The sequence below is a fragment of the Hemibagrus wyckioides genome, linkage group LG03, assembly GCF_019097595.1.
Source record: "Hemibagrus wyckioides isolate EC202008001 linkage group LG03, SWU_Hwy_1.0, whole genome shotgun sequence".
NCBI lineage: Eukaryota > Metazoa > Chordata > Actinopteri > Siluriformes > Bagridae > Hemibagrus > Hemibagrus wyckioides.
This window is the reverse complement of record NC_080712.1, coordinates 10,209,900-10,226,458: the sequence shown is the minus strand read 5'-3', so window position 1 is coordinate 10,226,458 and position 16,559 is coordinate 10,209,900. Positions and strand designations below refer to the sequence as shown.

Here is a 16,559-nt window from a genome sequence, read left to right as displayed (position 1 = left end):
TGTCCAGTAGTACAGCGCTCAATCAGAGCCAAGGATGTCTGGAAGCAAGAGAAATAGCGGTGGTGATGTGGAGGGGACTGCTAGGAAGCGCAAAGCAGTAACCATGGAAACAAAATTGAAAATAATTGAGAGATTGGACCGAGGCGAAAAAATGGTAGACGTCGCTTGTTCTTACATTGTATATTTGTGTTAAAGGTATATAAGACTCACTTTGTCGGACTTACGAACGAGTCGGACTTACGAACGTTCTCCCAGAACGGATCTCGTTCATAAGTCGGGGACTTGCTGTATAAAATGCATCTTATATACTTATTATTGGCATCCTTCCTCTGACCAAGTCATTCACATGCGACCTTCTGTAAGACTTAAAAGACATGTGAAACAAGTAACAAGCATCTATATTTAAATATAGCAAAACTTATATAAATGTTAATGTTACAGTTTACTGTGAATGTTTCAGTAGAAATTGTTTGTGGAAAGCATTAGCGATATTGATGCATTGTGTGCTAGAAAGCAAAACTGTACCCAAAACTCTGGGAAACATATGCACATGTTTATTTCACACTGTATTTTGTTAACATGCATTACAGATATAACCTGTATGTCTGTACTCTCTCTCTCTCTCTCTCTCTCTCTCTTTCTATCTCTCTCTCTCTCTAGCCTATCTCAGAGCCAGAGTGGCAGCGGTGACGACAGCCGCAGGTCCTTGATTGTTGGCATGGCCAGCATGGTACTGTCCCTGCTCTCCTCCGCCTGGTTCCCACTGGACCTCTCTGCCCACCAGGATGCCTTGATACTGGCTGGAAACCTGCTTGCTGGTACGCCCATGCCTTAGCCTGTCACGATAATAAAATTTTAGCATGAGCACAAAGAGGAACTGACAGAATAAATTATTTTCTGTACTGGGAAGGCATATTATCCCCAATTTTAGTACAGATTTTTATCTCTATTTAAAGATACAGTGTATTACAGTATACTTCATTTGCTGTTAAAAATAAAATAAATTGCATTATTGACTTGAGAGGTCCTGAGCTCCTGTGAGTCGCTCTGATAATTCTATTATTTTAATGTGTTAGTGGTGTTGTAGGAATTGACAGGAAATCTGTATACCTCCTGTATACACCAGCTCAGATGTGTCAGATAACACCATGCCTAATGACAGGACACATATTCAATTTAGACAGTGATAGTAAAGAGGAGTGAGAGTGTGATATAAGAGGATACAAATAGCTACAAAATCCAGAAAAAGCATGCAGCACTAATGGCAAATCTTAAATTTGAATCTGCTTGATACTTAACTCTTGATACCTAAAAGGAGCATATGTGTGACAGATCATATTCTTCATGTTTGTTTTTGTGGGTCTAATATTTGTTGCCTTACCTGTCTACATCTTGCTTCCATTCTGAAACTCAAGCTGCTGCACCAAAGTGTATGAAAAGCCCATGGGGTAGTGAGGAAGAGTCTGGCTCTGCTCCCTCCAAACAGGAAGAGGCATGGCCTGCTCTGAGTGACCGTTCTCTAGTTGCTATGGCAGAGCAATTGTTTTCACACTTGCTAAAGGTCCTCAACATCTGTGCACATGTACTGGAGGACACTTCCCCAGGTCCTGTTGTGAAGGTAATACAATACTAAGCAGAACACTTCAATGGAAAAAAAGCTTTGCATATATTTCATATTTGCTTTTCTGATTATATTTTTACATGATAAATCACTGTATGACACTTTCTACCAGGCCACCTTGCCATCACTGACCAACACTCCATCCCTGAGTCCAATCAGGAGAAAGGGCAAAGAAAAGGACACAAATGAAGCCAGCACCACTCCTATGAGCCCAAAGAAAGGAGGAGAGACCAATGCTGGTAAGATGAGATGAGCCAGGACACTTTGTGTCAGTCCAGTTGCATTTTCTTTTCCAGTTGTGGTCAGCAGTTCCATCAAGTCAATAGCTGAACAAGAAAGTGACCACCTTTCTTCACTACAATATTGTGACATTTACTTTGAAGCTTGAATTAACTGCCATACTTTACAAATTAGCATCTTAGTTTAAAGAAAGAGAGCTTTGGCATCCTAGCTATCCTACATTTTTGTGTTGGTCATAAATGTTGCATGGATGAATAACAATCCAACTAGAATGTTCATAAAGTCTGTTTCAGTGGAAGAGTTCTAAAATATGTTTAAAAAACTGCTTCATTCTAAAAATTCTTAAGTCACTGTAAAAAATATTTGGAGTTGCCTGCTTTGCTGTTAACTGTTAAGATCTGAAACCTTCTCTGTTTTTACACAGGCAGACCAGCGGACAGCACAGGCACAGCTCCAGCGAGCAAATCCACCTCAGTGGGCAGCTTTTATCACCTGCCTCCTTATCTGAAGCTTTACGATGTGCTCAAGGCCACTCATGCCAACTACAAAGTGAGAAAGCTTAGTATCTGACATCTGATTATTCCTTCTGAAGCTTCTATGATCTGAGAAGGGTGTCTGTACTTTATAAATAAATAGCTGAAAAGTCTTTTAATAGGTAGTTTGTCATGTCTGACTTTGTGGGTGTTTTCAAGGTAACACTCGACCTCCATAACACCAGTGAGAAATTTGGCAGCTTCCTGCGGTCTGCACTTGATGTTCTGTCCCAGCTGTTGGAACTGGCCACCCTGCATGACATTGGCAAAGTATGACCGAATGTGTAACGTTTATATCATTACTTTGCTTGTTGGAATATGTCATCAGCTTTCAGTCTTTAACCTCAACCTCCTCTCCATACATTTAGATGCATTTCCCAGTAGAAGGAAAAGAACGTATTTGCTCAAAATTTTAAACAAAGGGTAGTTTTGATCTGTCAATAAACATTTCAATTAAAATAAAGGATGAAACACGACAGAGAAAGGTAATTCGGGTGAAAACTGCTACCAGCTAACTACAAAAAAGTTACTCAAAATGTAATTGAGATTAAATTAATCAAAAGGCTTTCTCAGAAAGTGTTCCACATAAATGTTTATTTTCTTTTGCCCAAAGAAAATTTTTTTGCCCAAGGCTTGCTGGAGTTTTCTTTTGGCACTGTTTTTTAATATTATGGTGCTTTTAAACTCTAAACTTGTTACTTACCATGCTTTGTAATCCATAGGTAAAGCTTTTATTTAATTTTATTAAATTTAATTTTATTTTTATAAAATAAAATAAAAAATATTTTATTTTATTTAAGCTTTTATTTAATTTTTTTTGGAACGTCTATGAACCAATATTAGGTTCTGCACGTTCTTTTTAAAATGGCAAACCACACCATTTTGTCTTAATTTCCTGTGAAATGAGGGAACAGCAAATTGTTGTAGTCAAAGAGGAATAAAACACTTTATGACCTGTAGATATTTTGGGTGATACCCATAACTCTGGTTCATACCAACATGTCGTTTTATTCCTTATTTGTTTCTGTGCATTATGTAATTTGTTAATATGGATAAAGAGAATGAGTGCTTTTTTTTTGTTTTGCTTTCAGTGTGTGGAGGAAATCTTGGGTTACCTGAAGTCCTGTTTCTCACGGGAACCCACTCTAGCCACAGTGTGTGTCCAACAGGTGTGTCACAGGCTCACATCTTCACACTCGCACATACACACCTCCAACTGTAACGTGAAAGGACTGTGATATTCTGCTGAGCTGTACTGTTTGTCCCTCAGCTGCTTAAGACCCTGTTTGGCACAAACCTGGCCTCTCAGTATGATGGGACCTCTTCACACCCGTGCCGCTCTCAGGGGAAGGCTCTCCGTCTGGGATCATCCAGCCTGCGACCAGGCCTCTATCATTATTGCTTCATGGCACCGTATACACACTTCACCCAGGCTCTTGCAGATGCCAGTTTAAGGAACATGGTACAAGCTGAACCTGAGCAAGACGCATCAGGGTGAGTAAAGACACATACAAGTAAGGATTTATATGCTTTAGTAGAACTTTATAGAAGGTTTTTTTTTGTTTGTGCACTCCTGCAGGTGGTTTGATGTAATGCAGAAAGTGTCCAATCAGCTGAGGTCAAGCATCACTAATGTGACACGTCATCGAGGAGACAAGGTAACAAGCCTGTTTAATTTGATCAGATTCCTTAGTTTGTCCATGAAACTATCTTAAAGAAAATATTTAGGAAAAACTCTGCATTCTCATATTATAGGATAAGGGAAATCCTTTTTTTGACCCTTTCATACATATACATGGCACATGTACGTATGTGTACGTAAGTGTGTGTGTGAAAAACAATAAAAGTTTGATTGGGTCAGAGGAAATCAAGGGCACTGGAGTGTAACCTGATGTGGTATTCTGCTGTTGTAGCTCATCCACCTCAGGGTTTGAGGCATGCTGACATAATTTCCTGGTCACCATGGTTCTAAAGAGTAATTATTTGAGTTACTATATCCTTCCTGGAACCTTGAACACTTTTGGCAATTTTCCTCTGACCTCTCTTATCAGCAAGGCTTTTTTGGAAACCATTCTGTGTATACTCTAGAGACTGTTGTGTGTGAAAATCTACATCCATGCAATAATCACATCAAATCATAATGAAGAACAATTGTGAAGTTTGTAATTTTGTGAACATTAACTAAAACATTAGCTAACTTTAATTGATTAGATAACTGCATGAATATACAGGTATTCCTAATAAAATGGACAATTTGTATAGATATAGTTTTTATAGGCAGGAAAAAACTGATTTGTTCAAAAGCAATAGGCTGTATGCTAGATTTCAGCCACAGTGACATCCATGCCATGCCCCTCTCCACACAATGACATACACACACAATACCATGATTGAGATATCACTACTAGTTTGTCCAAAGTAAATTATAATTGGGTTTATAATCTTATGTTGCTCTTATTTGTATAAACACCTCTTGTGGGGTGTTCCTGGTCTGCAGTGGTCAGTATCTATCAAAAGTGGTTTAAGGAAGGAACAGTGGTGAACCGGCGATAGGCTCATAGGCGGCTAAGACTCCTTGATGCATGTGGGGAGTGAAGGCTGGCCCGTGTGATCCGTGTGAACAGACAAGCTACTGTTGATCAAACTGCTGAAGAAGTTAATGCTGGTTCTGATAGAAAGGGGTCAGAATACACAGTGCATGATGGGTCAGGGCTGTTTTTTTGGCAGCAATAGGGGGACCAACACAATATTAGGCCATAATGTTATGCCTGATTGGTGTATTTCTATTCATGAAAAGTTAGTGACTTGTTCCATCATGTGTGTGTTTCAGAATGCCATCCACAATCATATCCGCCTGTTTGAGCCGCTGGTGATCAAAGCGCTAAAGCAGTACACCACCAGCACCTGTGTGGCCCTGCAGAGACAAGTGCTGGACCTGCTCGCTCAGCTCGTCCAGCTCCGAGTCAACTACTGCCTGCTCGATTCTGACCAGGTTAGTCACACAGCTTCATCAGAAGCACTTACGTTTCTTAAATGTACTGAACCCTCAATCAGATCAGAGATACAGGTCCACTAGTGACTGTTGCAAAATTCTCATACACATCTCAAATACATTTGATCATCTAAGGCATGTTTGTCCTTAGATTTATTACATTTACATAAATCAGCCCACTTTTGCCTTAAACTGACCTAATTGAGTTAAGTAATTTTATAATTGAGTTAAGTATTTTTAACAAAGCCCGTAAGCCAAAAAATGTCTTGTAAATGATATTGATTTACACAATAACCAAAAGGTAGCTTTATGCTTACTGAGGACTATATCAAGTGGCAAACATGTCTTGACTGAGGAAAGAGCAAACCTCTGCATATGTATAATGTTGAATTGATAAAACCTAAGATCATTTCTAATTATTCTGAGTAACAGTAAGAGACAAAACAATTTAGTGGTATGATGTAATTGGATTTGTATTGCTTTTCAAAAATCCCTGCCTTGCTGACCATATTATTGTGCTGTGGGGCTCCAGTAAGGCTGAGCTGCAGCCAAATAATAACATAAGCCTCCAGTACAGCACTAAAAAATGCAAGTGCCAAACATAAGGGCAATTGGGGTAAGATAGTAATTGTATAAGTTTCATTTTTGGCTGGACTGTTTAGACGAATCCAGGCTTGTTCAATAAACATCCCATAACTCCTGTATCTGAGATTGTACATTCATTTTAATCATCCCCATTTGTAACAATGAGGCTGTGATGATTCAATGTAGATTTTGCCCTGATTTTAGTCAAACTAGACAAAGCACAAAGTTAACGCACTGCATTGTGTGTTTCAGGTGTTTATTGGTTTTGTGCTGAAGCAGTTTGAATACATTGAGGTGGGGCAGTTCAGGTAAGATGTAGTGACATATATAATAATATATAATATAGAATATTAACAGTTAACAGTGCTATGTACTTTCTTATATCTAGATAAGCTTCAACTACAACAACAAATCAAACTTTTTTTGTTATTTCCCTGGTTTACAAGCACCCTGTTAATGTCAACTTGCACAGCAAGATCCTCCAGACTGTTTTTAAGGCGTGCCTCATTACGTTGTCTCTTTATTTCTCTCTTTTAATTTTTCTCTCTCTGTTACAGGGATTCCGAGGCAATCATTCCCAATATTTTCTTCTTTCTGGTGCTGCTGTCCTACGAGCGTTATCACTCCAAACAGATTATCAGCATTCCAAAGATTATTCAGCTGTGTGACGGCATCATGGCTAGTGGCAGAAAGGCGGTCACCCATGGTGCGTGACAGAATGTTGCCTAAATGTTATTATATCATCGATGAAATTAATCCAGAACGTTTTATTCATTAAACCATAAGATTGTTGCTCCGAGTTGTTTTAGACTTTACTATGTGTGCCTTGTTTTTTTTTTTTAGCAATCCCTGCACTGCAGCCCATAGTGCATGATCTTTTTGTGCTGCGAGGCTCCAATAAGGCTGATGCAGGGAAAGAGCTGGAGACTCAGAAAGAGGTGGTGGTGTCCATGCTGCTGCGCCTTATACAGCATCACCAGGTAGCACTACCCTCTAGATTGTCTGCATTTTGCACTGCTGTGATGCACTGAACTGTGTTTTGATTGTGACCATTGTGTGTGTGTGTGTGTAGGTGTTAGAGATGTTTATCCTGGTCCTGCAGCAGTGTCACAAAGAGAATGAAGATAAATGGAAGAGGCTGTCGCGGCAGATTGCTGACATAATCCTACCCATGATTGGTAAACAGCAGGTAAGACACTGTTGCTTAACAATGTTGTCCATTATTTTTTTAGTAGTCACACATCTGTAATGACTATGTGTATATGTGTAATGTTACAGATGCACCTGGATTCTCCTGAAGCTTTGGGAGTGCTGAACACGCTCTTTGAGACGGTAGCGCCATCTTCATTGAGACCAGTGGACATGCTGCTGAAGAGCATGTTTGTCACACCGTCTACAATGGTCAGAGAGCTATTACATTACATTTTATCATATCTGTTTGTTTGTATGTTGGAGGGATAGACAGACAGACAGACAGACACATGTAGGCTGACTAAATGACTGAACAATGAAACAGAAAAAGGATTCTGTATATAATCCGTCCTGAATTAAACAGTTTATTTTGTCTATCTTCATATGTCATCTGTAAATTTTCTACCTGAATTCTTTTTATTACTTATTGGCATTACTTGCTTGCCGTTACCAGAGCTCTGTCGGTATTCACAATGCTCTTTTGTTCTTGCTGTAGGTGTCAGTTGGTACAGTGCAGTTGTGGGTGTCTGGAATCCTGGCCATTTTGCGTGTATTGATCTCCCAGTCAACAGAGGACATCATTCTATGTCGCGTCCAGGAGCTGTCTCTGTCTCCGTACCTTCTGTCCTGTTCCACCATCTGCCTTCTCCACAACAATGAATCTTCTTCTCCAACTGCCCCTGCAACTGCTGATGAAGACACCAATGGAGAGCCACAGCGCTTCCTACCTGAAGAGACATTTGCCAGGTGAGACTGTTTTTTCTTTACTTTTTAACTTTTTTGAGCCTGTCACATTCCTTCATTCATCCTTCTCTCTCTCTCTCTCTCTCTCTCTCTCTCAGATTCCTTCTGCAATTGGTAGGTGTATTGTTGGATGAAATCTCCAGTAAGCAGGTGAAAGTGGATATGACTGAGCAGCAACACACGTTCTACTGCCAGCAGTTGGGCACACTTCTTATGTGTCTCATCCACATCTTCAAATCAGGTATATAACAAGTTCAAGTTTTCCTTTTCACATTGGATTTGTTCTGTTTTGCAAAATTTGTAATTTAGCATCCTTCATATTGTGTTCAGGAATGTTCCGGCGCATCACGGCTGCAGGCAGCCGGCTGCTGAAGGTGGAGGGGACTGAGGGAGTGAATTTCTACACCCTGGAAGGGCTTAATGGCCTGGTGTTGCAGCTCATCACCACACACCCCTCACTGGTGCTGCTCTGGTGCCAGGTGCTGCTTATAATCAACTACACTAACTACACCTGGTGGACTGAAGTACACCAAACTCCCAGGTATGCTCATCATTCAAATACAATTATTGTGAATTCAGATTAATTTAGTTTTAGATTTTTCTAATGCTAGTGTGTTTTGCTACAAAAGTTGAGCAAAGCTACCTGGCTAAGTCCAGATTTTTCTTGAGTTACTCATAATTTTTCAATCCTTTTTTGTCTCTAGGAGGCACAGTTTATCCAGCACTAAGTTGCTAAGCCCACACTCGTCTGGAGAGGATGAGGAGCACAGGCCTGAGGGAAAGCAAGCCATGTGTAACAGAGAGATTGTTCGCAGAGGAGCACTCATTCTCTTCTGTGACTATGTGGTGAGACTTATCTGACTCAGTCTTACAGCTAAAGACACTTTAAGGGTGCCTTTCCACCAAGTTAGTCGGTTTTTATAAAAATGTAGGGCCGAACACATGCTCAAACTTTCTTTCATCAGATATGTGGTAACATAACATCACATTTGTGGAGCCCTCCAGGTCTGTACTTTGGCTCAGTTTAGCAGCTCCAGATCTACAGAAAATGCTTTATGCAGTTGAGAAATATTCATTTCCTGCAATTGAGTTTAATCACAGTGCTTTCTCGCAGTAAATGACTGAAACCACTTTGCTCAGATGTCTTTGGTTTTCTGGTCTGGACCTGAGTGTGATAGCCATTTTCTTACCTCCATAAACAAACTGCACACACCAGTTCAGTTCAAGTGGACTCACCGCATGTGCCTAAAGTTAACCGCACATGCGCACATCCTAATACATTCTGACCTGTATTTTGTCTCCTCTCTGCCGTGTATCTCAGTGTCAGAACCTCCATGATTCGGAACATCTGACTTGGCTGACGGTGAACCACGTGAGGGATTTAATCAGCCTATCACATGAACCGCCTGTGCAGGACTTCATCAGTGCAGTGCACCGCAATTCTGCAGCCAGTGGCCTCTTCATTCAGGCCATCCAGTCCCGCTGTGACAATCTCTCTACTGTACGTCACACACACTCCATTGCCAGTGACCTGTTTAGTTTAGGTTGTCCTATAATTATCCATTTCAATTGGTAGTAAGACCTCCGTTTCGTTGCAGCCGGTGATGCTGAAGAAGACTCTGCAGTGTCTGGAGGGAATTCACCTGAGTCAGTCTGGAGCTCTGCTTATGCTTTACGTGGACAAGTTGTTGAACACGCCCTTCCGTGTGCTGGCCCGCATGGTGGACACACTCGCCTGCAGAAGAGTGGAAATGCTGCTTGCTGAGACTTTACAGGTAACTTAAAACCGTGATGCAGCAGAGCTTTAGTCCTCTAAGCTGTCCAGCTCGCTCACCTCCTCATCTGTATTTTCCATCTCAAACAAAGTGTAGTTTTTCCATGTCATAGTTGAATCTAATTCTGTTTTGTTGGTCAGCAATTTTAATGATTACATCAATTACAAATGAAAGAAACGAGCAGATATTGATTTCTTCTCGAAATATATAGACTTGTCTGAAAGTGCTGTTATTTTTTGTGTTAAATGGAAAAATGTTGCTGATAATGGGAATATTGGAATTACAAACCATGACTAAAGTTCGTATGAAAACAATTTCCTTCTCTTTCTTTTCCTCTGTAGAATAGTATAGCACAGCTTCCAGTGGAGGAACTGGACAGGATCCAACAGTACCTCCAGACCAGTGGTCTAGCTCAGAGGTAAGTCTCCGTTTTGTGACTTCCTGTGATGTTTGCACAGGTCTCCGTTACTTAATTGTAGCGTGAGACTCAGAGATTGAAGGGTCTGCTGTTGATTAAAAAAAACCCCTTTTCTTCCCTCTTTACAGGCATCAGAGGTTTTACTCCCTGTTGGACAGATTTAGAGCCACTGTAGCAGAGGAAACCACAAGCCCCTCCCCTCCTATTACATCACACCCACTAGATGGGAATCCGCCCCCTGCCCCAGAGAGTGTCACTGCCAGTAAGGTGAGCTTGACCTGATCTCTGAACACTGACCTTTTACAGTCTTATTGTGTATTTGTATACCACAGTACTGAGAATTCTGAAATCTGCTTGGTCAGAAGTTGTTGCTTCACTTCTTTGGCTTGTGTTACAGGATTGGTATGTTGCTCTAGTGAAATCCCAGTGTTGTGTGAGAGGTGAAGGATCTCTATATGAGACAACTGACCTGCTAACCAAACTACCCCAAACTGACTTAAATGCCATCATGTCCTGCAAGGTACTGATCATAAACCTGTATAAAGAATATACTGTACTATAGTACTTCGCATACTATAGTGTCTCTGGTACTCATTTGGTAGCTCTGTACTGGTTTCATACACCTTCTTTTTGTGTCTCTATCTTAGGACTTTAACCTGTGCCTGCTGGCTCCATGTTTAAGTGTAGGCCTGCAGAGGCTGTGCAAAGATCAGGGAGCAGTTCTTATTGAGACCACCCTCCAGGTGATTTTTGAGCAGTTGGCAAGCATTACAGCACTGCTGCCCTCCCCTCATCAGCCACTCCTCCTCTCTTCAAAACCTAACACGGACTCTTCGTACTGGAACGCACTTAGCAGTGTATATGGTGAGTGGCCCAGAATCTACAGTTTAGCTGTAGTATTTTGAAACCATTAACCTATTGTAGCTTTCTTTCTTGCATATATGTATTAAAATATTTGCCATCCTATCCAAAATTTATTTATTGATTGATTGATTGATTGATTGATTGATTTGTCTGAATCTTGTAAGCTTCTGTTTCAAAAATTAACTTATAGTATTATCTATTATTACATTTCACTACTATTAAACTTGTATGCCTGTGTTTTGCAGGTGAGGCAGGATTTTACCAGAGAGTGATGAGTGTGTGTAGTGCACTGAGTCGGTACCTTCTGTCTCTGCCCAAAATGCCCATGGCTCTACAGATCCCTCCATCCACCGAGCACCTGATCACCTCCTTTACCACCCTGGTCATTGAGGTCATAGAGCACACACACACACTTTGCTTTAGAGTGTATAGTGTAGTATCTATCTGTCTGTCTGTCTGTCTATCTATCTATCACAATCTAAAAACAGATGAACTAAGCAATATAAAAAATAGTAGAAGTATCGTAAGAAATTAAGTGACAAAATGCTATACTGTGATGTTGCTGGTATCAGGATTTCTAAACCTGTTAAAAATGTCAAATTGTTAAAATTTCAAATTGTCTCTCATTTCTCTTGTAGACACAATATAAAAATATTAACCTAATTTCTTAAAGGTGTAGTCATAGTAATTTATTTTTTTATTGTAATATAAGTAAAAGTGGTCCTGGAAACAGTTTGTTAGCAAAACTATGTATTGTGTACTATTATCTGTATCTTGTATGTAGAAATGTATTCAGCTAGCATGTTTTTGACATTTTTCCCACCCCTGTATCATCCCTTTTTTTTTTTTTTTTTTTTTTACCCTCTTCAGCCTTTGAATAATGTTAAATTTATAGGCCTGCAGTAATGATCGCATTAAACAAGTTCACTCACTTTGTGTTTTCATGTAGACTTCTTCACAGTAGTTGATTATGTTCTATGTTCAATAGCCAAGTATAATGTTCACCGTTATGATCTAAAAGTCTGAATTTGTTTGTTATTACTCATAGCATGGTTAGTGAGACATGTTTTTTTTATTTTTCTGTATGACCACCAATAAGAAAATCTGGACATCCTGACACTCACTCTTTCTGTCTGTAGCTGGTGACATGGCGTTTGCTACAGGACCAGTTACCTCTCAGTGTAGATATGCAGATGAGTGTGTCCTGCCTGTGTTTGGCCCTACAACAGCCATCAGTGTGGACAGACTTTGCCTCTCGAACCTACCTCACACACACATGCTCCATTATCCACTGCATTCACCTGCTGATCTATGCAGGTATGTGTAGTGAAAAAGGTGGCACTTTAAAAATGTCCTTAACTAGTTATATTGAATGTTTAAAACTTTCTTTGGGATTTATTTTATGCAGTCACAGTTGGTCCAGGTGATCAGCTAGTAAGGCCTGAGAGAAAGACACACAGTGACCGAGACTCTGAGGAGGACCAGGTGGATTCGGCAAAAGGCAGTGAGTTTACACACACACACACACACACACACCAACAGAGCACTCTTTTTATCTGGCTCTAGGCTTGGGTCCAAGAACTGAAAAGTGAATAATTATAATTTAAATGTTTATTCATTTACTTTTGTCTATGTATTAAGACCAAATCATTATTTTGTTTTTCAGACTTGGGTGAGCAGCAGTGCTGTGAGATCATGGCTGAGCTAGTGGAAAGCCTGCAGAGTGTTTTGGCTCTTGGTCACCACAGAAACAGCAATATCCCAGCATTCCTTACTCCTGTCCTTAGGAATGTCATCATCAGTCTGGCCAGGCTGCCCCTTGTCAACAGCTACACACGCATCCCACCAATGGTGAGTGTAGACTGTGTTCTGAGGCTGATGTGCAATATTGAGTTTCTACCAATCACTGAAAAATAAGGCAGGCATAAAGCACCTGGATTTAATGCTATTTTGTATAAAATATAACATTATGCATTAGGCATAACATTATGACCACCTGCCTATTCTTGTGTTGGTCCCCCTTTTCCTGCCAAAACAGCCCTGACCACAAGGATCAGCCTTTGCTCCCCACGTGCATCAATGAGCCTTGGCCGCCCATGACTCTGTCACTGGTTCACCACTGTTCCTTCTTTGGACCACTTTTGATAGATGCTGACCACTGCAGACCGGGAACACTCCAGAAGAGCTGCAGTTTTGGAGATGCACTGATCCAGTCGTCTAGCCATCACAATTTGGCCCTTGTTAAACTCTATCAAATCCTTACGCTTGCCCATTTTTCCTGCTTCTAACACATCAACTTTGAGGACAAAATGTTCACTTGCTGCCTAATATATCCCACCCACTAACAGGTGCCATGATGAGGAGATCATCAGTGTTACTCACGGCACCTGTCAGTGGTCATAATGTTATGCCTGAATCGGTGTATATATCTCTCAGTGCTAATGTGTAGTATGTTAGTAGTCAAATGTGGGTCTCTGTGCGTGTTATAGGTCTGGAAGCTGGGCTGGTCCCCCAGACGTGGTGGGGAGTTTGGCACAGCACTGCCTGAGATTCCTGTTGAGTTTCTGCAAGAGAAAGACATTTTCAGAGAATTCCTCTACCGCATTAATGTTCTCGGTACAAAAAACGCTAATGTGCTTGTGGTCTAATTAAATGTCTGAAGCATGTTGATTGATGATGATTTATGATTGATGTTCTGTCTGCTGCAGGCTGGAGCAGTAGGACCCAGTTTGAAGAGACTTGGGCTACTCTATTAGGGGTGCTGGTCACCCAACCAATCACAATTGATCAAGAGGAGGAGACTCAACAAGAGGTGACCGTATCAAACACACACTCAACTATTTGCTATTTTACTTGAATCAGTCATGGTCCAGCTGATGCTAATACTGAAAAAAATGTATTATGTGAATCAGGAGGATCTGGAGAGGACGCAGATAAACGTGTTGGCGGTGCAGGCCATCACCTCCCTGGTGCTGAGCGCCATGACTCTGCCTATAGCCGGGAACCCTGCAGTCAGCTGCCTGGAACAGCAACCACGCAACAAGAGCCTCAAAGCATTAGAAACCAGGTGCTTTTCCTTTTAAAATGGTTGAGCTTAAATTGCTTAACTAGTGACATCAGAGGACATCAGAACAAATAGGACATCAGATCCGAGAACTGCAAGAGTGAAATTGTTAGGAGTTAATCAGAAAGCTGATTAAAACAAACAACTAATTAATACGCAAGCATTATTGAATTCATTTAATAAACATTGTACCTCTGCTGATTTGTGTAGTGCAGTACCTGGTGGGATTTAGAAATGTGCTTTGTAGTTACAGCGTTGAGGTTTTTGAGTGATTTGATGCTCCTGTGAAAGAGAGAAAAGTAATTAGAAAATTTATTAGCCTAGAAGTATTCAAAAAATTCAGAAAAATTCAACCAGGTCACAAAGAGGCGTAAAGTCACCAGTAAATGAGTTGTGAAGATTTTTCTTCCATTTTTAAAAATTGAATTTATTTGTTTTTGTTTTTGCAGGTTTGGGCGTAAGTTGAGTGCAATCAGAGGTGTAGTGGAAAGGGAGATTCAGGCCATGGTGTCCAAGCGAGACAATATATCCACACACTTTCCTTACCAAGCATGGGACCCGGTGCCATCACTGTCCTCCTCCTCAGCAGGTAGAACACACAAGCAATCCTGTACATCAGAGTGTGCAAATTTTTTTATGATCCTGTTTCCAAGCTTTATTCTGTTTTGTGCAGGCACTTTAATCAATCATGAGAAGCTCCTCCTGCAGATTAACACAGAGAGAGAAATGGGCAACATGGATTATAAACTAGGCCAGGTTAGAGAATGCAAAACTAGCAGCAGCACAATAAATCATGTCGACCTGTTAAAGGCGATCTGATCATATATCTTGTATGCTGATTGTTTTAGGTGTCAATTCACTCTGTGTGGCTGGGGAATAATATCACTCCACTGAGGGAGGAAGAGTGGGGGGATGATGAGGAAGATGAAACTGATGCTCCTGCAGCTGCCTCACCTCCGACATCTCCTATTAACTCCAGGTGAGGTCACACCCAGTCACATGTATGCACACAACTACATACATGTATATGTTTTCTAATCTGGATGTCCTAGAGCAGAATCTGTAGCTGTCATTAAACACAGACAAACTGCTTGCAACACTAGCGATTTGTTGCATGTTATTGTGAGCCCAGGGTAAAGCAGGTCCTGCCATACAGTTGTACTCATAAGCTGTGCATGGAATATCTCTAGACTGAGACTTCTGCCTCTCCTCTCTCCCATTTAGAAAGCACCGAGCTGGGGTTGACATCCACTCCTGCTCCCAGTTCCTCCTGGAGCTCTATAGCCAGTGGATCCTCCCTGGTAGCCCTAGCAGCAGAAAAACTCCAGTGGTGCTTATAAGTGAGGTGGTGAGATCGGTGAGTGTGTCTCTTTTCTTTCTGATTGTGTGAGGAGGAAGCTAGTTCTTGTCCCTTCCTATCATTCTCCCTGTGTGTTATTCCAGATGTCTGTTCATTATACGTACATTAGGGGATGCATGATGATGTAGTTGCTTTATTTTGATGAACATTATTATTTATAACAATCTTTTAACCAGTTTAATTGCATTGCACTATTCAGTCCCTCCTGAATTTCATGGGTTTGCGATTGCAGAAATGATTGCAAAATAAAGCAAACTCCATTATATTAAAAAAAAAAAAGCTTGCCATTTTTAAAAATTGACATGATGTGTGACATCATCACAATGCACATTCACTCAAAACCCTTAATTCATGTGCATCGAATATGTGTACAGCTATCACAGAAAATAATTACATGTGTCTTTACTGGTAGTAGATTAAAAGAAGAATCCCATTGTACTGTAGTTGGTACAAATGGTCATTAATCACATTCATTTCTCATATTTTAAATGCTAAATATAGTCACACTGTAAATACATAAATTAATTGTCTTTCTCACGGTTTGTCTCAAGCTGTTGGCAGTGTCTGATCTGTTCACGGAGAGGAATCAATTTGATATGATGTTTTCCACACTGATGGAGCTGCAGAAGGTTCACCCTCCAGAGGACGAAATCCTCAACCAATATCTTGTTCCTGCTATCTGCAAAGCAGCTGCTGTGCTGGGCATGGTGAGTGATTGAGTGGGTGAGTGTGTGTGTGCTTGACTGTGTGCGAGTGTAGCAGCAGGGGGTGATGTAGGATGGACTGTAAGGCATTGTGTTTGCTTAATGTGTTGTGCATCAGGATAAGATGACAGCAGAGCCTGTGTGTCGGCTGTTGGAGTCATCACTGAAGAGCACTCATCTGCCCAGTCGAATTGGAGCACTGCATGGAGTGTTGTATGTGCTGGAGTGTGATCTACTGGACGACACAGCACGCCAACTGATACCCACCGTCAGCGATTATGTACTGACTAATCTTCGGGTCATTGCCCAGTGAGTGACCACTCACACACACACACTGTGTGTCTCTCTCGCTCGCGCTCTCTCTCTCTCAATTTTATAAAGTATATACAGCGAGAACTCGGAGCTAGTCCTCAGTGACTAATAGCGTAGGAAAAACGTGTCAGATCCGCATGCAGCGCACTGAAATAT

General features: G+C 40.9%; 1 protein-coding gene across 3 annotated transcripts in view; it reads left to right on the top strand.

Annotated features, from left to right (window-relative positions):
- htt (huntingtin) overlaps positions 1-16,559 on the top strand; it is a 39,572-nt gene that overhangs the window by 16,070 nt on the left and 6,943 nt on the right. For all 3 annotated transcript variants that reach the window (XM_058383764.1, XM_058383756.1, XM_058383750.1), the window contains 37 exons: positions 661-818; positions 1,416-1,618; positions 1,734-1,860; positions 2,286-2,410; positions 2,554-2,664; positions 3,486-3,563; positions 3,665-3,888; positions 3,974-4,052; positions 5,225-5,386; positions 6,224-6,279; positions 6,529-6,677; positions 6,815-6,951; positions 7,044-7,160; positions 7,250-7,372; positions 7,659-7,909; positions 8,005-8,147; positions 8,237-8,447; positions 8,611-8,752; positions 9,228-9,407; positions 9,505-9,681; positions 10,023-10,099; positions 10,228-10,366; positions 10,497-10,619; positions 10,747-10,963; positions 11,209-11,354; positions 12,103-12,280; positions 12,372-12,467; positions 12,630-12,814; positions 13,453-13,579; positions 13,672-13,775; positions 13,876-14,030; positions 14,477-14,616; positions 14,701-14,783; positions 14,876-15,006; positions 15,252-15,384; positions 15,939-16,094; positions 16,210-16,400. In XM_058383764.1, the coding sequence (XP_058239747.1) occupies positions 661-818; positions 1,416-1,618; positions 1,734-1,860; positions 2,286-2,410; positions 2,554-2,664; positions 3,486-3,563; positions 3,665-3,888; positions 3,974-4,052; positions 5,225-5,386; positions 6,224-6,279; positions 6,529-6,677; positions 6,815-6,951; positions 7,044-7,160; positions 7,250-7,372; positions 7,659-7,909; positions 8,005-8,147; positions 8,237-8,447; positions 8,611-8,752; positions 9,228-9,407; positions 9,505-9,681; positions 10,023-10,099; positions 10,228-10,366; positions 10,497-10,619; positions 10,747-10,963; positions 11,209-11,354; positions 12,103-12,280; positions 12,372-12,467; positions 12,630-12,814; positions 13,453-13,579; positions 13,672-13,775; positions 13,876-14,030; positions 14,477-14,616; positions 14,701-14,783; positions 14,876-15,006; positions 15,252-15,384; positions 15,939-16,094; positions 16,210-16,400 (5,334 nt within the window). The remainder of the gene's footprint in view (positions 1-660; positions 819-1,415; positions 1,619-1,733; positions 1,861-2,285; positions 2,411-2,553; positions 2,665-3,485; positions 3,564-3,664; positions 3,889-3,973; positions 4,053-5,224; positions 5,387-6,223; positions 6,280-6,528; positions 6,678-6,814; positions 6,952-7,043; positions 7,161-7,249; positions 7,373-7,658; positions 7,910-8,004; positions 8,148-8,236; positions 8,448-8,610; positions 8,753-9,227; positions 9,408-9,504; positions 9,682-10,022; positions 10,100-10,227; positions 10,367-10,496; positions 10,620-10,746; positions 10,964-11,208; positions 11,355-12,102; positions 12,281-12,371; positions 12,468-12,629; positions 12,815-13,452; positions 13,580-13,671; positions 13,776-13,875; positions 14,031-14,476; positions 14,617-14,700; positions 14,784-14,875; positions 15,007-15,251; positions 15,385-15,938; positions 16,095-16,209; positions 16,401-16,559) is intronic.